General features: G+C 43.1%; 1 protein-coding gene across 37 annotated transcripts in view; it reads left to right on the top strand.

The window, feature by feature from the left end:
- Positions 1–20,733, top strand: part of DZANK1 (double zinc ribbon and ankyrin repeat domains 1) — an 86,933-nt gene extending 66,200 nt beyond the window's left edge. For 18 of the 37 annotated variants that reach the window (XM_078371444.1, XM_078371458.1, XM_078371456.1 and 15 more), the window contains 7 exons: positions 1,574–1,648; positions 3,752–3,848; positions 4,291–4,391; positions 13,922–14,002; positions 14,548–14,675; positions 18,997–19,071; positions 19,833–20,733. In XM_078371444.1, the coding sequence (XP_078227570.1) occupies positions 1,574–1,648; positions 3,752–3,848; positions 4,291–4,391; positions 13,922–14,002; positions 14,548–14,675; positions 18,997–19,071; positions 19,833–19,998 (723 nt within the window). In that variant the 3' untranslated portion in view covers positions 19,999–20,733. Of the gene's footprint in view, positions 1–1,573; positions 1,649–3,243; positions 3,304–3,751; positions 3,849–4,290; positions 4,392–12,561; positions 12,783–13,921; positions 14,003–14,180; positions 14,301–14,547; positions 14,677–18,996; positions 19,072–19,832 lie in introns of those variants that run through there. The other 19 variants (XM_078371437.1, XM_078371435.1, XM_078371451.1 and 16 more) reach the window with 3 other exon arrangements.
- The last annotated feature ends 3,370 nt before the right edge of the window (positions 20,734–24,103 follow it).

The raw sequence follows: 24,103 nt of genomic DNA, 5'->3' as shown, positions 1-24,103 counted from the left end.
AGCATTGTATTTATCATCCTAGTCTTCACAGCAAACCTGCAAGGAAGGGGTATTACCTTTGTGATCACTTAAAAAAAAAATAACCACAAATTCCTTGACTGTCTTCCCTTCAGATGGTAGAATCTGTGTCCGCTCAGATACGGATTGAATCCAGGTGGGTCTGTGACCGTTTGACTAATAGGCTATGGTAGAAGTGATGCCATGAGACTTCCAAGGCTTGGCCATGTAAGGTCATGTGGCTTTCTCTTGCTTGGCACACTCACCTCTAACACTCCTTCGGAGCTCAGCTGCCCTGCTATGAGAAGCCCAAGCCACATGGAGGGGCCACATGTAGGTGCACCAGCTGAACCCAGTTCTTGAGTCGTCTCTGTGCAGGAACCACATGAGTGACCAGACTCTAGATAATTCTAGCCCCCAAACATCCAACCACCTCTAGCCAGTTGAGTCTTCCAGCTGAGGCCTCAGACATGTGGAACGAAGATAAGCTATCTCTGCTGTCTCCTCTCTGAATCCTTAGCATAATAAAGTGGTGGTGGTTTAATGCCACTAAGTTTGGGGTGGTTTTTCACACCACACTAGGTAATCAGAAGCCTTATTTGACACCCAGGAATATCAAAGCTCAGAGAGGTTTAGTGACCTGCCCAAGACTACACTGCTGGGTCTCATGGGGTTCAAGATTTGAAGCAGGTCTGTCAGACCCTGTTAGACCTGTCAGAGCCCCATGTCCTTTCTTTGATACTACGTTGCCATTATAGAAAGACAACTCTGTGAGAGGACCTCTCCTCTGTTTGTCGAAAGACTAGAAGGAACTTTATGAAATAGATTGTCTACTCCTCTGTTGTCAAATAGGCCAACATCGAGATGATCTCATTTTCAAGTATTGCCCAGTTTCCTTTGATAGTCTATTTTGGTCGTTTATGAATTCTTCAGCTTAATCCAAAGATTTGCAAATTATGACAGCTGTGACCAATCTGGCCCGCTGCCCAGTTCTGTAAATAAAATCTGATGCACCCATTCCGTTACTTGTTATATGTGGCTGCTTTGTGCTATGACAGTAAAGTATTCACGATACGGAACATATGGTCAACAAGACCTAACGTATTTACTAACTGAGCCTTCTGAAAACATTTCTTGCCCCTTGGCTGAATCTAAATTCCTATTGCGACTTCCAGAGAAAGCTGCTCAACTGTGATACTTGTCCCTTAGTTGCCAAGCCCTGTCCCCACCCCCTACCAGAATACCTTTTCCAAGGTGATGACATCTCATCATGTGGTTTGATTGAAGTGCATCTCTTGAAGAATGTATACATTTGGATCTTGCCTTTTTATTCAGTTTTCAATCTCTTTAATTAGAGTATCAGCTTATTTATAATTAGTAGAATTTAGATATGGTTGGATTTGGATCTGCCATTTCGTTCTTTGTTTTCTATTTATCTAGTTTTTGTTGCTGTTTTTCTTTTCCTCCTTTCTTCTGTGTTAATTAAATATTTGGTTAAATTTATTTCTACACTGTTACTTAAGGCAATGAGTCCTACACCCACAGTTATAAATTCTCTCTACAATTCTTTTAAAAGCTTATCTCTGCTACTGTCCACAAAGATGGTTGTGAAGTCAGCATCAGACTGAATTATATTCAAGTCTCAAACAAGGTGAGTAAGCCTTCAGAAGTTATTCATTCGAGAATTGACTGATCTAGTAAATTGGGACTTACAATTTATAGAAATGCTTCTGTGTAATCCATAGAAAGGAAATGTTTCAAATATTATGAAATGCTCCTAGAGGCAAGCAATTTCATAGAATTAGATAAACAAATTAAACCTCAGACAGGCACAGAAAGGCATAGTGAGAACAGGAGTTTTTCTGTAGTTCTCAGGCTTATTCATATTTACTGAAGTCTGGTGGCATGTCTGTGATACAACTGATTTGGGGAAAGACTGACAAAAAAATTTGCTGATATGCCCTTTGACTTATTTTCTTCTATCAAATAAACCAAACTTTGTGGCCACGTGTTCTTCATCTTCCCTTTTATATGGTGACTAGGGTGTTGCCCAGAGCGTGTAAGCGTGTTTCAAACATTAATTGATTGACATTAGCAGCTTCAGTTTCATTGGACAAGAAGTCAGAATCATTGATCAATCAATTAAGAAGCCAAGGAAAAAGAGGGGAATTAACATTTCTTAGGTCCTGGCAAGGTGCTGATGGTGTTGAAACTGGGATAGAAACATGGGCCCTGTCTAACTTATGGGGAGGCTGGGAGTATCCAATGGACTAGTGCACCTGAATGTGCTTTGAAACCAAATAAAGCACTAACTGCTGCTTTTCATTGTGTGGCTAGAGCAGAGCTTGGGTCAGAGAAGAATTCAGGGAAAGGGGAGTGAGAGAAGGCAGGGGAAGGGGCCAAATGAGCAGGTAGACAGAAGCAAAGTTGAGCTTTAGCCTGATCCAAGGGGACCTCTAGAGGATGAATTACACCACAAAGTTGTCCCCAGCTGAGGTAGGGAGGGGACGGAGGATAACCTCTAGGGCAAGGCAGCATCCATCTACGAGGGCACTTTGCTGGAGAAGGAGGTCCAACAGTGAGCTCTTAGCAGCTGCACAACAGCTAGTGCGAGTAACCTGGCCAGCTAGTGGGACAGGATGGGCCACCAGCAGCACCTCCAACGTGCTACCTCTCAAGTAGAATTGGAATAACTGTTCCCAGTTGTGGTGGTTTTTTTTTGTTTTGTTTTGTTTTTTGTTTTCTGAGACAGATTCTTGCTCTGTCAACCAGACTGGAGTGTGGTGGCACAATCTCGGCTCACTGCAACCTCCACCTCCTAGGTTCAAGCATCTCTCATTCCTCAGCTGTCTGTGTAGCTGGGATTACAGGCTCACATCACCAGACCCAGCTAAGTTTTGTATTTTTAGTAGAGATGGGGTTTCACCATATTGGCCAGGCTGGTCTTGAACTCCTGGCCTCAAGTGATCCACCTGTCTCAGCCTCCCAAAGTGCTGGGATTACAGGCTTCAGCCACCACACCTGGCCTTTAGGTTTAATAAATCTTTTCTTAGTCTGCATATTCTAGTGTTCAAGAAGTAGCAGGCTGTTCTTTGGGACAGGAGCAGGCAGCCACCTGAGGGTGCAGGGGATCAGTCCAGGTGCCACAGACTTCTGTGTCTGGCCTCATTATACAGACACCCATTTTACCGCATTTTGCTTTTACAACATGCCATTGAGGTAGGTCATAATATTTCTACTTTCCAGGTGAGGAAACTGAGGCTCACAGAAGTTAAGCAACCTGCTTCTTCCAAGGGCACTAAGTCAGTAAGTGGCAGGCCCAGGATTCACACTTGGTAGCCTGAGACCTTCCCATCATGACACCCTAATTACAAGACATTGAAGGACTTGAAGCCAGATAAATAATACAGTCACTTCTAAAGGGTATAAAGATGAACCGGGACAGCCATGGGGCAGGGAGACTGGCAGACCCCTGTTGAGAGGCTATTGTGATGGTCCCATTGTGAGTTGAGGGGTCAGGGATGCAGTGAGGGAGAGGAGGAGGGGCCAGACTGAGCCACTAGGTAATCAGCAGAATGGACAAAGCATCTTGGGAAGGTGAGTAGTCAGGAAGGACTTCCAGGTCTCAGGCTCAACTGTCCGGGTAGGTAGAGCTGTCCTTAATAAGGAGGAGCAAGTTAGCAGGGAGATCCTTCTCTCTAGTGGGACAAAGCAACCTTATCATTCATGGTGTTTGAATGTTTTCATTGACCAGAACCTTTACCTGAACAAGGCGGTGAATTTCAGCGACCACCTTCTGAGCAGTGCTGCTGAGGGTGATGGGGGGCTTTGCGGCAGCAGGTCCAGCTGGGGTGAGTTGTTCCCTTCTGGCAATTTTAAAACAACTGACCAGGAACACATGTACTTGGCAGGGATAGCAAAGAGTCGCGAAGAATTTGACAGTCCAGTCATAGATGTTGCAATTATGTTCCGGTCATTTTATTTCTCTGGCTTCTCTGAAGTCAGAAGTGAGACTTTTGAAGTCTTTTACAGGGCGTGGGGAAATTCATTTGTGGGGTGCACCTTTGAACCTAAAAACCGAAGTCCCTTTTTACCCCCTCCTTCCCACCCTTCTGCTGGTGCCTGGACAGGGGAGGAGCTCCAGGAGTCTCTCCTCCCAGGTTTAATCAAATAGAAATTTCTACGAAAGCCATTTTATCCTTTGACTTTTGAGGGACATGGATGTAGAAATAGCTCTTTGTGTGGGGAACTGGGGGAGGGGCATCATTTTTTTCCCCAACTCTGTCATTTCAGTGAGTGACTACTGCCAAACCACCTCAGATACTATTGAAAAAGTCAAAAGGATAAGGAATTTCAAGACCAAAACATTTCAAGAAAAGAAGGAGCAGCTTGTAGTAAGTGTCCTTTTTGGTCCTTATTGCTGTTGTCTCCAGCCTGTGATTTGCAGGTTTTAGTTTGACTTTTTTAAAATGGAAGAATAATGTCTCATTTTCTGTTCCTTTTTTATAAGAGCTTTTATTTAAAGAGGTAGACTCATTTAAAATATCTTGAGATTAGGAATTAGAGTTATTTCAAAGTTCCCGTCAGCTTCCTGAATCATCTGTTTCGTATGGGGTCAGTTCTGTCTGCCCGTCTTTCTCTCTCTTGTTTTTGGTTTGCCGCAAATATGTGATGATCCTTGGTTGTCTGGTCATTAGACAAATAAAGGCTAGTTGGGTAGCGCAGATGCTGTCCTGGTGCCCAGCATGAGGAAGGCCCGTGAAGTCCCTTTGTGAGTGGATGGGCATGTTGTGGGCAGATGTCCCTGGAGGGTGTGTGGGCAGGGATCAGAAGAAAGCCTTCAGATCCCCTATGTTGCTGGTGGAAAAGGTCTTTCTCTGGTGGTGAGGGTGTTGGTGGTGTGAAGCGCCATCATGGGTTTCAGCTTGGGATGAAGCTTTTTTCCTTTTTCTCTATACCCTCCCCTATGTCTGTTGTGGAGGTCTAGGCTCTGCCAATTCTCCCTTTTTGGGCCCCAGTACGCCAAGTAGAAGCCTGTGTTGGGCAAATCATATACTTTCTACAAAATAGTTATCAGGGCAAAGAGCATAAGCCTCCTGCCCTTCTTACATGGGGGAGAAGGGGCAAGGCACCAGAGACCTCAACTATTCACCATAGAGCCCTTAATAATCTACTCATGCATTCAGGCTGCACCCAGCACCTAACCTCTTTACTGATTAATTTAAGCGTTTGCAGGGCTTCCCTGGAGAGAAACACTCCTACCTTTGGTGTCTTTAGCTGGATTTTTGTTTGTTTTGGTTTGGTTTCCCTGTCAGTCAGATTTTATCTACTTTCTTTCTTTCTTTTTTATTTTTCTGGAGTTCATGTACAGATCTTGCAGGATTGTTACTAGGTATACACAGGACATGGTGGTTTGCTGCATCCATACCCTCGTCACCTACCTTAGGTATTTCTCCTAATGTTATCCCTCCCTAACCTCCCCACCCCCTGCTGTTGCTCCCCAGCCCCCCACCCCCTAACAGACCCCAGTGTGTGATGTTTCCCCTCCCTGTGTCCATGTCTTCTCATTGTTCAACACCCTCTTATGAGTGAGAACATGCAGTGTTGTTTGATTTTCTGTTCTTGTGTCAGTTTGCTGAGAATGATGGTTTCCAGACTCATCCATGTCCCTAAAAAAGGACATGAACTCATCTCTTTTATGGCTGCATAGTATTCCATGGTGTATACGTGCCACATTTTCTTTATCCAGTCTATCTTTGATGGGCATTTGGGTTGGTTCCAAGTCTTTGCTATTGTAAACAGTGCCACAATGAACATATGTGTACATGTGTCTTTATAACAGATTGATTTAGAATCCTTTGGATATATACCCAGTAATGGGATTGCTGAGTCAAATGGTATTTCTATTTCTAGGTCTTGAGGAATCACCACACTGTCTTCCACAATGGTTGAACTAATTTACCTTCCCACCAACAGTGGAAAAGTGTTTATATTTCTCCGCATCCTCTCCAGCATCTGTTGTCTCCGGATTTTTTAATGATTGCCATTCTAACTGGTGTGAGATGGTATCTCAGTGTGGTTTTTATTTGCATTTCTCTAATGCCCAGTGATGATGAGCATTTTTTCATGTTTGTTGGCCACATAAATGTCTTCCTTTGAAAAGTGTCTGTACATATATTTCACCCACTTTTTGATGGTGTTATTTGTTTTTTTCTTGTATATTTGTTTTAGTTATTTATAGATTCTGTATATTAGCCCTTGTCAGATGGGTAGATTGCAAAAATTTTTTCCCATTCTGTTGGTTGCTGGTTCTCTCTAATTGTTGCTTTTGCTGTGCAGAAGCTCTTAAGTTTAATTAGATCCCATTTGTCTATTTTGGCTTTTGTTGTCATTGATTTTGGTGTTTTAGTAATAAAGCCCTTGCCTATGCCTATGTCCCGAATGGTTCTTCTAGGGTTTTTATGGTGTTAGATCTTGTGTTTAAATCTTTAATCCATCTTGAGTTAATTTTTGTATAAGGTGTAGGAATGGGTCCACTCTCAGCTTTTTGCACATGGCTAGCCAGTTATCCCAACACCATTTATTAAATATGGACTTCTTTCCCCTTTGCTTGTTTTTGTCCGGTTTGTCAAAGATCAGATGGTTGTAGATGTGTAGCGTTACTTCTTAGGCCTCTGTTCTGTTTCATTGGTCTGTATCTCTGTTTGGTACCAGTACCATCCTGTTTTGATTACTGTAGCTTTGTAGTATAGTTTGAAGTTAGGTAGCATGGTGTCTCCAGCTGGCCTTGTTCTTTTTGCTTAGGATTGTCTTGTCTATGTGGGCTCTTTTTTTGGTTCCATATGAAGTTTAAGGTGGTTTTTTTCCAGTTCTGTGAAGGTCAGTGGTAGTTTGATGGGGATAGCATTGAATCTGTAAATTACTTTGGGCAGTATGGCCATTTTCATGATATTGATTCTTCCTAACCATGAGCATGGAATGTTTTTCCATCTGTTCCTCCCTTAGTTCCTTGAGCAGTGGTTTGTATGTCTCCTTGAAGAGGTCCTCCACGTCCTTTGTATTCCTAGGTATTTTATTCTCTTCGTAGCCATTGTGAATGAGAGTTCGCTCATGATTTGGCTGTCTGTTTATCTGTTATTGGTGTATAGAAATGCTTGTGATTTTTGCACATTGATTTTGTATCCTGAGACTTTGCTGAAGTTGCTTATCATCTTAAGGAGATTTGGGGATGAGATGATGGGGTCTTCTAAATATACAATCACGTCATCTGCAAATAGAAACAATTTGACTTCCTCTTTTCCTATTTGAATACCCTTGATTTCTTTTTCTTGCCTGATTGCTCTGGCTGGAACTTCCAATACTATGTTGAATAGGAGTGGTGAGAGAGGGCACCCTTGTGTAGTGCCAGTTTTCAAACGGAATGCTTCCAGTTTTTGTCCATTGAGTATGATCTTGGCTGTAGGTTTGTCATGAATAGCTTTTATTATTTTGAGATACAATCCATTGATGCCTAGTTTATTAAGTTTTTAGCATAAAGGGCTGTTGAATTTGTCAGAGGCCTTCTCTGCATCTAGTGAGATAATCGTGTCACTTTCGTCTTTGGTTCTGTTTATGTGATGGATTATGTTTATGGATTGCATATGTTGAACAAGCTTTGTATCCCCAGGATGAAAGCCTACTTGATTGTGATGGATAGGCTTTTTGATATGCTGTTGCATTCGGTTTGCCAGTATTTTATTGAAGATTTTTGCATCGATGTTCATGACGGAATTTGGCCTGAAATTTTCTTTTCTTAATTGTATTTCTGCAGGTTTTGGTATCAGGATGATGTTGGTCTCATAAAATGAGTTAGGGAGGATTCCCTCTTTCTGTATTGTTTGAAATAATTTCAGAAGGAATGGTTCCAGTTCCTCTTTGTATGTCTGGTAGCATTCAGCTGTGAACCCGTCTAGACCAGGACTTTTTTGTGTGTGGTAGGCTCTTAATTGCTACCTCCACTTCAGACCTTGTTATTGGTCTATTTAGGGATTCAACTTCTTCCTGGTTTAGTGTTGGGAGGGTGTGAGTGTCCAGGAATGTATCCATTTCTTCTAGATTTACTGGTTTATGTGCATAGAGTTGTTTGTACTATTCTCTGATAGTAGTTTGTATTTCTGTGGAATTGGTGGCGATAGCCCCTTTATCATTTTTTATTGCATCATTCTTCCCTCTTTTCTTTTTTATTAGTCTGGCTAGCAGTCTATCTATTTCATTGATCTTTTCAAAAAAACAGCTCCTGGATTTATTGATTTTTTTTGAAGGGTTTTTTGTGTCTCTATCTCCTTCAGTTCTGCTCTGATCTTAGTTATTTCTTGTCTTCTGCTAGCTTTTGAATTTGTTTGATCTTGCTCCTCTAGCTCTTTTAATTTTGAGAATAGGGTGTTGATTTTAGATCTCTCCTTGCTTCTCATGTGGGCATTAAGTGAGTGCTATAAATTTCCCTCTGGACACTGCTTTAAATGTGTCCCAGATATTCTGGTATGTTGTGTCTTTGTTCTCATTGGTTTCAAAGAACATCTTTATTTCTGCCTTCATTTTATTATTTATCCAGTAGTCATTCAGGAGCAGGTTGTTCAGTTTCCATGTAGTTGTGTGGCTTTGAGTGAGTTTCTTAATCCTGAGTTCTAATTTGATTGCACTGTGGTCTGAGAGACTGGTTGTTATGATTTCTGTTCTTTTGTATTTGCTGAGGAGTGATTTACTTCCAATTATGTGGTCAATTTTAGAGTAAGTGCGATGTGGTACTCAGAAGAATGTATATTCTGTGGATCTGGGGTGGAGAGTTCTGTGTCTATTAGGTTTGTTTGGTCCAGATCTGAGTTCAAGTCCTGGATATCCTTGTTAATTTTCTGTCTTGTTGATCTGTCTAATATTGACAGTGGAGTGTTAAAGTCTCCCACTATTATTGTGTGGGAGTCTAAGTCTCTTTGTAGGTTATTAAGAGCTTGCTTTATGTATCTGGGTGCTCCTGTATTGGGTGCATATATATTTAGGATCATTAGCTCTTCTTGTGCATTTATCCTTTTACCATTATGTAATACCCTTCTTTGTCTCTTTTGATTTTTGTTGGTTTAAAGTCTGTTTTATCAGAGACTAGGATTGCAACCCCCTTTTTTTTGCTCTCCATTTCTTCGTAAATCTTCCTCCATCCCTTTATTTTGAGTCTGTATGTGTCTTTGCATGTGAGATGGGTTTCCTGGATATAGCACACAGATGGGTCTTGACTTTTTATCCAATTTGCCAGTCTGCGTCTTTTGATTGGGGCATTTAGCCTGTTTACATTTAAGGTTAATATTGTTATGTATGAATTTGATCCTGCCATTTTGATGCTAGTTGGTGTTTTGCCAGTTATTTATGCAGTTTCTTCATTGTATTGATGTTCTTTATCATTTGATACATTTTTTGCAGTGGCAGATACCGGTTGTTCCTTTCCATATTTAGTGCTTCCTTCAGGAGCTCTTGCAAGGCAAGCCAGATGGTGATGAAATCTCTCAGCAATTGCTTGTTCCTAAAGGATTTTATTTCTCCTTCACTTATGAAGCTTAGTTTGGCTGGATATGAAATTCTGGGTTGAAAGTTCTTTTCTTTAAGGATGTTGAATATTGGCCTCCACTCTCCTCTGGCTTGGAGGGTTTCTGCGAAGAGGTCCACTGTGAGTCTGATGGGCTTCCCTTTGTGGGTAACTTGACCTTTCTGTCTGGCTGTCCTTAGCATTTTTTCCTTCATTTCAACCCTGGTGAATCTGACATAATGCGCCTTGGGGTTGTTCTACTTGAGGAATATCTTTGTGGTGTTCTCTTTATTTCCTGTATTTGAATGTTGGCCTGCCTTGCTAGGTTGGGGAAGTTCTCCTGGATAATATCCTGAAGAATATTTTCCGGCTTGGTTTCATTCTCTGCGTCATATTCAGGTACACCTATCAAACGTAGATTAGGTCTTGTCACATAATCCCGTATTTGTTGGAGGCTTTTTATGTCTTTTCACTCTTTTTTCTCTCATCTTACTTTCTCATTTTATTTCACTGAGTTGATCTTCAATCACTGATATCCTTTCTTCTGCTTGATCAATTTGGCTATTGAAACTTGTGTATGCTTTGCAAAGTTCTCGTAGTGTGTTTTTCAGCTCCATCAAGTTGTTTATGTTCTTCTCTAACCTGGTCATTCTAGTCAGCATTTCATCTAACCTTTTTTCAAGCTTCTTAGTTTCTTTGCATTGGATTAGAACATGTTCCTTTAGCTCAGAAAAGTTTATTACCTACCTTACGAAGCTTCCTTCTGTCAATTCATCAAACTCATTCTCCATCCAGTTTTGTTCCCTTGCTGGTGAGGAGTTGGGATCCCTTGGAGAAGGAGAGGTGTTCTGGTTTTGGGTGTTTTCATCATTTTTGTGCTGGTTTCTCCCATCTTTATGGATTTATCTACCTTTGGTCTTTGAAGTTGGTGACTTTTAGATGGGGTCTCTGACTGGACATCCTTTCTGTTGATGTTGGAGCTATTTCTTTCTGTTTTTTAGTTTTCCTTCTAACAGTCAGGCCTCTCTGCTGCACGACTGCTGGAGGTCCACTCCAGACCCTGCTTGCCTGTGAATCACCCTCAGGGGCTACAGAACAGCAAGGATTGCTGCCTGTTCCTTCCTCTGGTAGCTTCATCCAGAAGTCAGCCAGATGTCAGCCACAGCTCTCCTGTATGAGGTGCCTCTTTGGATATATAGGGGTCAGGGAGCCCCTTGAGGAGGAAGTCTATCCCTTATCAGAGCTCAAGTGCTGTGCTGCTCCATTCAGAGCTGCTGGGTGGGGACTTTTAAGTCTGCTGCAGTGGAACTCACAACCGCCTCTTTTCCCAGGTGCTCTCTCCTGGAAGGTGGGGCTTTATTTATAAGTCCCTGACATGTGGCTGCCTTTTTTCAGAGATGCCCTGCCCAGCAAGGAGGGAGTCCAGTCACAGTCTGCCTGCTGAGGTGCTGCGGGCTCTGTCCAGCTCCTGTGTAAACATCCTTGTGGTTTTGTTTACACAGTTAAGGTTAGAACTGCCTCGGTAATAGCAGACTGCCTCGGTAATGGCGGACACCCTTCCCCACAAAGAGCTCCACCATCCCGGCTCAAGCTCAAACTGCTGTGCTGGATGTGAAACTCTCAAGCCAGTGAGTCTCATATTGCTGATCTTTGTGGGGGTGGGATCCGCCAATCCAGACCACCTGGCTCTCTGCCTTCAGCCCCCTCTTTTTCAGGGGAATGTGTGGCTCTGTCTCACAGGTGTTCCAGGTGCCAGTTGAAACAGCCACCCAGATTTGTGTGGGTTTTTGTGCTGGAAACCTGTGGCGCTTGTTGGCCTGTGGAAATCTCCTGGTCTGTGGGCTGTAAAGACCCTGCGATAAGCCCAGTAACTGAAACAGTGTTGGAGTGGCCGGAAGAGCCCCCAGGACCTCTGTTAGGGAGGAGTGGGGGGTCCTCCAGTCTGCTGGACTTCCCAGGTGAGGCAGCACCCCACCCTGCCTCAGCTCACCCCCCTTGGGCTACACCCACTGTCCACCCAGTCCCACTGAGAGGCACCTGGTACCTCGGTTGGAAATGCTGCAATCACTCTCTCTCTGCATCACTCCCTGGGAACTGTGCTCTGGAGCTGTTCCTATTTGGCCATCTTGGTGGAGCTCCCTTAGTCTGTTCTTGTATTTCTATTTAAAAATACCTAAGACTGGGTAGTTTTTAAGGAGATTTAATTAGCTCACAGTTCTGCAAGCTATACAGAAAGTGCGGAGCCAGCATCTGCTTCTGGTGAGGGCCTCAGGGAGTTTCTAGTCATGGCAGAGGTGAAGGAGGAATAGGCACATTAGGTGGAGAGAGGAGGAACCAGAGTTCATCTACTTTCAGTCTTCTTGGAATTTCTCAAAATCACTAATTCACCAAGGTCAGTAACCTTTCAGAGTTTCCCACATCTTTTAGAGTTTCGTTTCAAAAATACATGCCAAGAATAATTCTAAAAGGAGCTTTGGAAAAAAGGGCAGTGGATGTCTCCTGCTCCATCCCCAACCTTGCCTTTTAATCGGTCCTCTTTGGCTGCAATACAAAGAACAGATGTGATTAGCCCCAAGGCACAGGCCCAGGCCCAAGCTGGACACTTGCATGATGCTGGTGCTTCCCTCCACGTGTGGTTCCAAGGCCAGGCCCTCAACACAGCCTCATCAGTGCAGGCACCAGCTACCCAGCTTGCATCCTGATTTCCTCTGGAGGCAGGGACTCTGTTCTTTATGTTATCTGTTTCCCACCACATGCTTTGCATGTAATAAACACCAGTAAGTTTGGAAAGAAAACCTTAGGATTGTTTTAACTTTTATTGTTTAGGATTCCTTGTACTCTTCACCTTCTCCCAGTTTGAGATATTGTTAATGCGCATAAAAGAAGCATAGAGTTCCATAAACTGAGCAGCTTACAATTTGGAAGACTCTGGTAACTCAGGTTACTCTGTCTGTAACCTGAATCTCCCATTGTATATCCCTTTTTTTCTCGATTTTTTTCTCATTTGCATTTAGGGGATATGTATCAGAAGCTATAATATTTGTTCACTCATTCAACGATTATTTTTGAGTACACATGTACCAGGCACTGTTCTATGTGTTGAAAATAAAACCTGAAGAAAAGACATGAAGATCTCATACCTCTTGAAGCTGACATGCCAGTGCATTCTAATGTGCTTTTCCATGAGGATTGGCAATCAGTATAAACAAGGGCTTCCCAAGACCCCTCCTGGGGTGTACTGATTAAAGTACTTGGTTCCAAGCTATTCATCAGTAAGATGGGGACAGCAAGAAAGGAGGCGGCACTGCCTGGACCAGGCATCATCTTCCGAAAGGCTCAGAGGCCTTGACCAGTGTCCTCATTGCCATGGCTTCACAGGAGCAAGGACAGGGAAGGTATTATTTCCACTTTACAAATGGAAATCGCAGTCCCGTGACCACCCCACAGTCATGCCCAGGATCCAGAGGCAGAAACACACTAAAAGCAATGTCTCCTGCTTCCTAAACAGCTTCCTTCAGTCTTCTGGCATTGGAAATTCTTTATACATATAAATGAATGTATGGCATTTAAAAATATAAAAAGATAAGTTCTTCAAATTTCTGAGAACTTTTCTTTCTTTCTTTTTTTGAGACAGAGTCTTGCTGTGTTGGCCAGGCTAGAGTGCAGTTGGGTGATCTCAGCTCACTGCAGCCTCTGCCTCCTGGATTCAAGTGATTCTCCTGCCTCAGCCTCCCAAGCAGCTGGGATTACAGACACATACTACCATGCCTGGCCAACTTTTATATTTTTAGTAGAGACGGGGTTTCACCATGTTGGCCAGGCTAGTCTCAAACTCCTGACCTCAAGTGATCTGCCTGCCTCGGCCTCCGAAAGTGCTGAGATTACAGGCATGAGCCACTATGCTCGGCCTTTTTTTTCTAAATAAGAAGTCAATTTATTGGCTCATTCCTTCCTCAGGGGAGTACATTTTCTGAACTGTCATAATTTGGCTGACTTTGAACACTTTATAAAGTACGCAAAATAAATTTTAGGATTCATCTGATTGCTTTTCCTAGAGCTAGTCATAGTAAAACTAGTGTGGAGTTTCTGTGTTTCGCGAGGTTTCTCACGGCGTCCTTGACCTTAATATAAAACAGTGTCCATGTGGTGACCTTGCCTGAAGCACGGTTTTGGAGCAGCAAGAGTGACATTAGATGTGGGTGTTTGTGTTGAGGGCTATTAAGACCATACACACTCTCACATGCACACACTCACACACGCACGCACTCATAGTCACCTGTCCTTGTGACTTAGAATTCAATGTTGGAGAGAAAGTGTTTGCCCTGAGTGAATATTTTGAGGCGGAGGAAATGACCACATTCTGTAATCCTGCAGCCTGAAGATAGACTCCTGTTGAGGGAAGTTGGACCCACAGGCGAAGGAAGAGTCTCTGTGATTGAACAGCTGCTGGATGAAGTAAGTGTCTCCCGAGGAGCAAGTCTCCCTGGAGTTTATCCTGACATTCCACCTCTGTCTCCTTCAGATGGAAGTTTTGTTCAGTACTGTGAAAATTACACTGCCCTCTGATTAAAAACCAGGGATGGAGCAAATGGCTAAAAAAGCTTTACATTAATTAATTGTTTCCTGTTGCTAGTTTTTATATCAGAGAAAATAGACAAGCACAGAAGAGATCAAGGAGGATGCATGAAGCTGCATAGAATCTCTGGCCCGTGACCCCATAACACCTTTATCCTGGGTTTCCTAAAGAAGCAAGGTAGTCAGGGTGCCTGCCCTCCCCTCCCCACCCATGTTGGGAACAGAAGTTTTGTCACCTTGGCCACTTTGTAGCTCTGTTCATTGTTGGTCAGGTCTTGAGGTTCCTGGTTCTCCTCTCCTTTGATCTGAAAGCACTCTAGCTCCATCAGCTCTGTGAAGGACATCTGTCAGACTTCATAGGATGGCAGCTGGATGCTGGGAGTGCAGGGTTTTGTGGCGAGTTTCTCCTTTTCCATTTGCTGCAGGGAGCAGACCCCAACTGCTGTGATGAAGACGATCGACCTGTCATAACCGTGGCTGTTATGAATAAGCACCATGAAGCGATTCCGGTTCTCGTGCAGAGAGGAGCCGACATCGACCAGCAGTGGGGGCTGTAAGTGAAACACAAGGAAAGGAGAGCTAAGATAGCAGCAGGCTAACTGCTTGGAGCTCCACTGTGGCAGAAGAAGTCTATGCACATGCCCTGTTCAGTTTCAGCCTCTTTAACCATTGTAACCTATATCAGCTTGAACAAGAGGCTTAACACCTTGTCTTTTCCATAGCTGGGTAAAGTGAACTTTTAAAAACGGACTATTGGGTTGCCTGATTTTGTGGCTTTTATAAATGATGATACATTTTGTTAATTGATAAAGTTATGCTGTGTGGGGTCGGTAAATCCTTAGCCCTTGGGTGTTAACCAATGTTTTCATCATGAATCATGATAATACCAAGGAAAGACAGACCTCAGTATATTCCCCGTGGAAATATCCTCATAAAGTTAATGCAGAAAGAAAATGTCATACAGTTGTCTCCAGATCTAACACCACTCTGGAGGAGACTGGTACCTCTGAGGTCACCACAGGGTCTCCTGTGGCCTTGCTTTCCCACCTATGAATGATACAAGACAGAAAGGTGCCAAGTCCTGATACTTACTGTCCCAGTCTTGGTCCACTCCTGTCGCATAACCTTCTCTTCCAGCCTTATGCTTCTATTGTTCTTTTGCAAATGACTTTGAAAATGTGGGGTGAAAATTTCCTTGAGTGTGGGTCATTCATGTTAACTGCTCATATCTTGCTGACCACATTGTTGAAATAAGTCTTATCGGGACATCACAGGCATCTAACACTCCTGCCTCCTGAGGTCTTACTAAGGCAAGATCAGGGTCTGTGTCACTGGAACATTCTGCTGTGCACCTCATGCCACCGCAGAGGCCAAAGTTGCAGTAGCTTTGCTTCTATTATTCTCTGTTTCAAAATAGTCTCTGGTGTTAGTGTTCAAAATATAGTCCTGTTAATTTTTCCATCTGCATTTTAATAGTTTCTACCTTTTTTAGTTTTATTTTACAGCAGAATGTTTGGTTTGTTGGTATAAAGCTTTGATGGCTGGAATTTATTTTCTCAAGTTTTCTTAGAGTTTACTGTGTCAAGTTCTTCATTTATCCCACACTGTTTTATTATTGTCATTATTAATAAAATGGTGCTACCTCGTTTTGTATTGAGGCATATTTTATATTTTTATAATTCAGAAAATCTTTTAAAATAGCATTTAAGTATGTTTGTGGCTGATACACAAATTACTTGAGTACATTTTGAATTGAAATGTAAGCCGCATGAGTCCTGGCTTTATGAAGAATCCAGCTAAGAGGAGGAAAATGCCCTGGGCATTGAACAGATTGCTTTTTTATTTTCCTGTGCCTCAGTTTCCATGACTGCTTCTTCACCATTCTACAAATTGGCATTTATTCACATGTGATCTCATTGCATGTCCGTAAAGTCTGACACTGCGGTTATACCTGTCTGTCTTAATGGTGTGTAACGGCCTTTGTTACTCCCAGTGCATGATCGCAGAGACTGTGAGCACTATGTAGCTCACATGGTTGTGGGGAGAAAAGCTAAAGGGTTGGCCCTCTCTCAAATAGAGCACAGGGATCTCTTCTTCCTTTCCAGTGCATGCCAGTAGAGGAAAGAAGCATTTCCCACCGAGAGCCAAATTCTGCCAAGTCTGGTTTATATCTGTTAGTTTCAAGGGTTTGGGCCTGGATCAACCCAGCCTCTACCCCATAGCTAGACTTCTGGAGACCCAGGAACATGACATCAAAATTCCATGCATCCTATTGCTTTTAGGCATAAGTCATCCAGAGATCTGGCTTTACCATAAAAGAGGCTCAGAGAGTTGTTCCTTAGCAAACAAGAATTAAAATGCTCTCTCCCATCCGAGCATGTTTGGCTAATGGAGGCTCGGTGGTCTCTACACCAGATAACTTCCGTTAAGTAGCTTGGCAGGTGGCAGAAAGCTCTTTCCTAATTTCCTGGTTCCATGTTTGTATCATTCCTACCACAATGAACGCATATTCAGAAAAAGGGAATGGCTAGGAGAAATTCACATCCTCCACCAAAGCTCATGCCTCTTACTAGCAGATTGCAGAAGCACAGATTCAAGATCTCACTAGGTGAGAGGCCCAGAGAAATGCTGTTTGCTTTTGGACAAGAGCTGCCCTTTCTCACTGCATTGGTGATTCCAAACATGTCATCCCCTGGCTCTGCCCCAGTAGACAGGTAAGGAAGAGGCAAGCATCAGTCTACTTCTGAGAGGTTCAACTGTGGACATTTATTCTATTAGGCAATTTAAAGAGAGAATGTATTTTACCAGGACACTTAGATTTGAGTAAATAGTTTGAGTTGTTTGTATCTTTAAAATACAAGTTCCATGGCAGAGTCACCACTCAGCATTTTCCAAAACTGAACTGTGGCTACATAGGAAACAGCTGGCACAGAAAATCTAACCACCAGCAAAGCCCCCATGCAATAAATTGAATAAACACTCTTCTCTCAATCTGGGGAGAATAGTGAAGAAAGAAGACCATAAGTCTACTCAGGAGATGTGGCAACCCTGGGAATATATTATCCCAGTTCAAATGGTAAATGCCTTATAAAGACCCAAGGAAGCGCAGGGGTGAAGTGACAGACAGTTAAGCTCTATGCCACCCATGAGGAAGACAGGATGAAAGATAAGGAGGAAATGGAGTCTTTTCCAGACTAAGTCAAATTAAATCTCTTTCTTTTGTAAATTGCCCAGTCTTGGGTATGCCTTTATCAACAGTGTGAAAATGGACTAATAGACTAGCATACAGCATAGCCTGTGAACATTCTATGGCAGACTCTTCACTTGTGACCTGTTTATTTGTTCTTTCTGAAAGCATTTACCCTTGATGTTCTGAGATTTCACAAGGGTATTTTGAGATGTGCTGTTTTTGATTTACCTAGGTGACCTTTTCGATTTAAAAAGTCATATCTTGCTTTAGGTTAGGAGAAATTTATTCTATTATCTCTTTGGCATTTTCTCCCCTCCATTTTTCTATTCTCTTTCTAGAACTATTATAGAATAATAGATGCTGGATGGTGGACTGCTTGAATCAGTTCCCTGTCTCTTTCTTTGTTTTTCCATAGTTTCATCTATCTTTTTCTCTTCTATCTTTTGGGAGATTTTCCTAACTTTGTTTTCCATTCTTCCTATTGAGTAATCTTTATTTCAATAATCATATTTCTTCTTTCTAGGAGCTACTTCTGTTCTGTTTCTTTTTCACAGTCTCATATTTTTGTGCCGTATTGTCTTGAATCATTCTGCAGATACCCACTGAATTTTTGTCTTGTTTTCAATTCCTTGTGTTGGTGTGTCTTGGTTTTCTCTTTGGTTCTGCAGGTCTTTCTCTGATGTCTGTGAGCCTTTGTCGTCCATTCACATTTGAGAATGGAGGATGGGCTAGAAGACTGGTAATTCTGTATATAAGGGAAGGGCTTTGTCAACCAAGAGTCTTTCTGGGTAAACAGAGCTACTCCCAGACTGGGACCCCTGGGTTCCAAAAAGTGGAAGCCTTCCCTGTGATTTTCACCAAAGGCTCTCTTTACCTTCTTCAAGAGAAGAAGCCGCTATCCTTTTTCTCCACTGGGATAAATGCATGGCTGCAGGCATATCTGCAGGTGTGGGGCGTCAAAGAAAGGAGTAGGGGCAGAGAAAGTTCAGACCTTCAATGCCTATCTCATTTCTACTTTCAGTCATGACTCCTGCCCTCCTTCACTCCTGCCACCTCTGCATAGGAGCCTTTCAGGAGTCCTGGTACCTCCCCAGCCTCCATTTCAGTTGCCCACTCCTCCCTTACTAGGTCAAACCTGACCAGGAAATATGGAGAGAAAACCTGGCATTGCAGAAAAATATGCTGTGTCTGACCTCTCACGCCTGTCCCCTAGTTTCTAAGATTGGCGTTTATTTTCATGTCATGTAAGCCCACCTCACGGGAGCCAAGGTCATTTTCTCCACACAAAAATAGAAGCCTCAGCCCTGAAAAGCTACTATGGTGCCCAGGAGATCCAAGCCAAAGTTGAGGCTACATCCAATATGTTGCATTAACTCTTTCAGGCAATTTAGAAAAATGGTATTTATTAGCATTTACTAAATAAACTACCAACCACATCCTTGTGGGTTTCTCACATTAAAAAATGAATGTGTTTATAACTTTTTCACTCTCTAGTATCAAAGCTTACCCTCCATCACAGCATTCCTTCAAGAGAAGGGCAGAGAGGGGACTCAAGAGATTTTCCCAGCTTAGTTAAATAGATCAGTGAGCAAAACCAAGACCTTGGGTCACATGCAGTCTCTCCAGTTTCCTGATGATGCTAACTAAGGATTTATCCAGAATTCTTTTTTTCCCCTCTAATTAGGCTCAGAAATACAGCTCTTCATGAAGCAACTCTGCTTGGTCTTGCAGGAAGAGAGAGCATCGCCACTTTACTAGGGTATGTCCCCTTGCCTCTGATGGATACTTTTGAGGGCCACAGGGATCTCTCTAATGGCCTGTGATGATTTTTTTTTTTTTTTTGAGACAGAGTTTCGCTCTTGTTACCCAGGCTGGAGTGCAATGGCGCGATCTCGGCTCACCGCAACCTCCGCCTCCTGGGTTCAGGCAATTCTCCTGCTTCAGCCTCCTGAGTAGCTGGGATTACAGGCACGCGCCACCATGCCCAGCTAATTTTTTGTATTTTTAGTAGAGACGGGGTTTCACCATGTTGACCAGGATGGTCTCGATCTCTTGACCTCGTGATCCACCCTCCTCGGCCTCCCAAAGTGCTGGGATTACAGGCGTGAGCCACCGTGCCCGGCCTGCCTGTGATGATTTTAACAGGAGCCTTGGTTCCTGAACTGCTGTCCCTGTCTGTGGGAACCACCATCCCACCATAGCTCCCGGGACACTAAGGGCTTTTCAAAGCACAATGAAAATGTTGCCCCCATTAAACACACTTGGTTGTAGGACTTTAACGCAATGGGAAACAATGGCCAGGATTAGCAATTGGACATTTTGAAATCACAGAGCCTCTTTCAAGATTTCAGGATAGAGCCACCTCAGAGAGCTAAAGTCATGGTGACCACTTGGGGACAGGTTTGTGGAGGTGGGACCAGGAGGTGCCCAGACTGGCCTCCATGGCAGGGAAGAGTCAAGCTCTTAGGGTCACATGCTCAAGTCCGTCAGTGCTTCTCCATTTCTCCATTTCCTTTGCAGATGCAATGCAAGCATCCGAAAGAAGAATGCAAGAGGCCAGACAGCGTACGACCTGGCTCTGAACACTGGAGATGACCTCATCACCTCACTCTTTGCTGCCAAGTTTGGCCAAGGGCTTGAGGACCAACTCGCCCAAACTAGGAGCCTCAGCCTGGATGACTGTTAGACCTGAGATTTCCATGGGGCTTCATTTAAGAATATGTACAGCTCTGGCTATTCTTCAATTGTGTCTTTCTGAAATGTGTATTTGAGATTAGAAATTGAGGTTGAGAGGAACTCATGGGATTACTATTTTTTTTAATCACATGACAGTATAAGCCATCAGTACTAAATGGACAGCTCCCAGTATGCTGTGGACTGTGATGAAATGAATGTATGTTTTTAATGGTTTATTGCTGCAGTTTTTCCTTGGGTTTGATTTTTAGTTTTTAACTTATTTTTCAGTAGATAATAATTGCACATGGTTCAAAGCTAAAAGGTATGAAGTATTATGTAGGGATGCGTCCCTCCCATCCTGTCCCACAGCCACCACTTCCCTCAGCCACCAGTGACACCAGTGTTGACTTCTCTTTCCAGAGGTCATGCAGAGTTAGATAGGCACATACCTGTGGTATAAGCACATGTACCTAAGACTACACATAGAATCTAAACATGTGTGTAGCACATATATATTCTTTAGCCTCTGTTGAAACAAATGGTACCAAACCAATGGTACACACTATTCTTCATCTTCTTTTTGCTTGATACATCTTGTAGGTGTTTCTAATTGGTATGTAAAGATTGATCTTATTTAAAATTTTTATATGTTGAAATCATCAATATTCCCATCATTTTGGTTTGTTTTTTGGTTGACACATCAGCTCTCAATAAACCACTTGCAGGGATGTGTAATTTTGACTCATTCCTGTCTTCAGGTCATTATTTTAATCTTTGGGTGGTAATGCTGCAGTTGTGAAGTCCCTAACTAGTTTATGGGACCTCAGGGAAGGCAGCTCTTTGAAGTTGCTGATGGCTGGAGGCCATCTGCTGCCGCACTCACTGCAGCTGGGGCAGCAAGCCCTGCCTAGTGTTGCATCTCTGCCTGTCAGGGAGCTGCATAGGTGCCTGACCCAGGCTGCAAGACAGCTGAGGGCAGTGATCAGGGGGACCCAGTGAAGCCATGGTCCTGGCTGCTGCCCACACCTGCCAGATGAGCCAGCAGTTAGTGACTCAAGCCACATGTCCTCCCTGGATCTGGTCCTACGGCCATGTCCTCCCAAGGCCTGGCTGCTCTCCCTGGAGGGGCCGTCTGTGCTTTGTGGCCTTGTCCTATGTCCCCAGTGGGCTCCAGTGGCCTGGCTTGCCATTCCCTCCTTTCCACTGAGGTGAGTGAGTTACCATGTGCTCATTGCCCGTTTGGTTTCTTCTATTTTTCTTATTGACTTAGAGAATTTCTTTACAACCTCTTGAATCAGAGCACCTTCTTGAGTCCAGACAGTGCTGTCCAATAGAAATGTAATCTGAGCCACATAGACGATCATACATTTTCTAGTAGCCACACTTCTGAAAGTACAGAGAAGCAAGCAAAACTAATTTTACTGGGATACATGGACAGACACTTTTCAAAAGCAGACATACATGTGGCCAGAAAGCATACAGAAAAAAAAGTCGACTTGTCACTGATCATTAGAGAAATGCATGTCAAAATCACAATGAGACACCATCTAACACCAATCAGAATGGCTATTTTTAAAAAGTCAAAAATAACATGCTGGAGAGGTTGTGGAGAAAAGGGGATGCTTATACACGGTTGATGGGAGTTTAAATTAGTTCAACTGTTGTGGAAAACAGTGTGATTCCTCAAAAAGCTAAAAATAGAAATACCATTCAACTCAGCATTCTCATTACTGGGTATACACCCAAAGGAATAGAAATCATTCTACCATAAAGACGCATGGCAGCACGATTCACAATAGTAAAGACATGGAATCAACCTGCATGTCCATCAGTGACAGATTGGATAGAGAAAATGTGGTCCATATACACCATGAAATACACTATGCAGCCATAAGAAAGAACGAGAACATGTCTGTTGTGGGAACACGGATAGAGCTAGAGGCCATTATCCTTAACAAATTAACACAAAACAGAAAACCAGATATCACATGTTCTCACTTATAAGTGGGAGCTGGCTGGGTGCAGTGGCTTATGCCTGTAATCCCAGCACTTTGGGAGGCCAAGGTGGACGGATCACCTGAGGTCAGGAGTTGGAGACTAGCCTAGCCAACATAGTGAAACCCTGTCTCTACTAAAAATACAAAAATTAGCCAGGCGTGGTGGTGGGTGCCTGTAGTCCCAGCTACTCGGGAGGCTGAGGCGGGAGAATTGGTATACCCAGGAGGCAGAGGTTGCAGTGAGCCGAGATCACACCATTGCACTCCAGCCTAGGTGACAGAGTGAGACTTCATCTCAAAAAAAAAAAATGGTTTTTGTTCAGTTCATTCACTTCAGAGAACAACAACAACAAAAAAAGTGGGAGCTAAATTATGAGAACAAATGGACACAAAAAGGGGGACAACACCCACTGGAGCCTCTTGTAAGGTGGAGGCTGGAAGGAGGGAGAGGATCAGAAAAAATAACAATTGGGTACTAGGCTGAGTACCTGGGTAACAAAATAATCTGTACAATAAACCCCCGTGATATGAGTTTACCTATATAGCACACCTGCACATGTACCCCTGAACTGAAAATAAAAGTTTTTAAAACATTTTACTAGGATAAATATTATTTTAACTTATAATTCATCTAAATTGTTAATGTAATATTTTATGTATTTTATATTATTTTTTCACACCAAGTCATTGAAATCTGGTGTGCATTTTACCCTTACAGCACATCTGAATTCAACTCACCACATTTTAAATGCTCACGACCTGCACGGGGGGCTGGTTACAGCATAGTTTTAGAACTTTCTACCTGTGTGATAACATACACAGAGCCTTCTGATTCCCACCCCACTAGGATACTAGCAGCACAGATGTACTCATTTGGAAGCTTGCATCTCTGTGGTTGGTGGGTTTTCCATGTCTAATCCAGAAAGAGTTCCTCCCCATCACCTGTGCAAGGCCTCTGCTTCAAGTGCTCTGGTCAAGGTGCCCAGTAGGATAAAGAAAATTTGCAGGGTCATTGATTTCTTTTGTCTCCAAGGCATCTCTTCGGAGGACCTCAAGAACTCACATCACTTGCTTCCTTTCCACCTTCTGTTTCTGACTGCTTTGGAGCCAGGTTTTTGCTTTTTCCCGGCTAAATAGAACATAAAGAGCGTCTGTTGGATTATCCTCCACCTTCCCATTCTTCAAGCAAATGCAAACCTAACCTTCCTTTGTGGTTCACTGTTGGGGTCCGGCACGTCTGCCGGGGGGCTACCGACCTGTGGGAGTCCCTGAGACCACCAACGTAGGTGTCTCGTTCAACCTGAGGGAGAGAGTGTGCGGAAGTGAAAGGAAATAGTAAAGCGGAGTCTGGAGGGCTGGCTTAGGCTATGTCCAAGCAGCAATTTTATTTTTGCAATATGTTCCATTATATACTTTCCTGAAGTTAATGTTGTTTACACCAGATCAACATACTTCAGTTACAGTAAGCAAGTTACGCCCACTAAGTTACGCCCAGTAAGTAAGTTAAGCCCAGTAAGTCAGTTACGCCCAGTAAGTCAAGGCAAGTAAGTTACACCCAGCAAGTAAGTTACCCCCAGTAAGTACTTAACAATTGTAAATACTTAAGTTCCAGTAAGTTATGGTAAGTTACAGTTACACCCAGTAAGTTATGGTAAGTAAGTTACCAAGTGTAAATACTTAAGTTAATATTTTACAATGAAGGTAACAAGGGTCCAAAATGAACACAATCAAGCAATAAACCATAAGGAGCCGAAAGTGCACACAATGCCTCCCAAGTCCTCATATCCATAAAGTAATGTCTGTTAATTATTTTGAATAGCATAGTCCCTCTCTCAGCTCCTGCTTTCCCTCAGCTCGACTCCCCCAACCGGAGATCTGTGTCCAGGCCGAAGCTCACCGTATGGTGAGGCCCATTTCCTAGGGGCCTCACACGGGAGTGATCCCCACAGATCCCTCAGTTCACTAAGGGTAGGGCCTTGTGGGAACATAGAATGGACAAGGTAAAGTGACCCATTTTCTGCTCTCCCCTCCTTTTTCATTGTAGACCCCAAAAAAAGAGTCAAAAGGCCACGTACCTTTGTCCCTCAATGAACAGGAAATGAAGTACGTTTACCTTCT

This window comes from Callithrix jacchus, chromosome 5, assembly GCF_049354715.1.
Source record: "Callithrix jacchus isolate 240 chromosome 5, calJac240_pri, whole genome shotgun sequence".
NCBI lineage: Eukaryota > Metazoa > Chordata > Mammalia > Primates > Cebidae > Callithrix > Callithrix jacchus.
The sequence above is the reverse complement of the archived record's forward strand: the minus strand, read 5'-3'. Positions and strand labels throughout refer to the sequence as shown.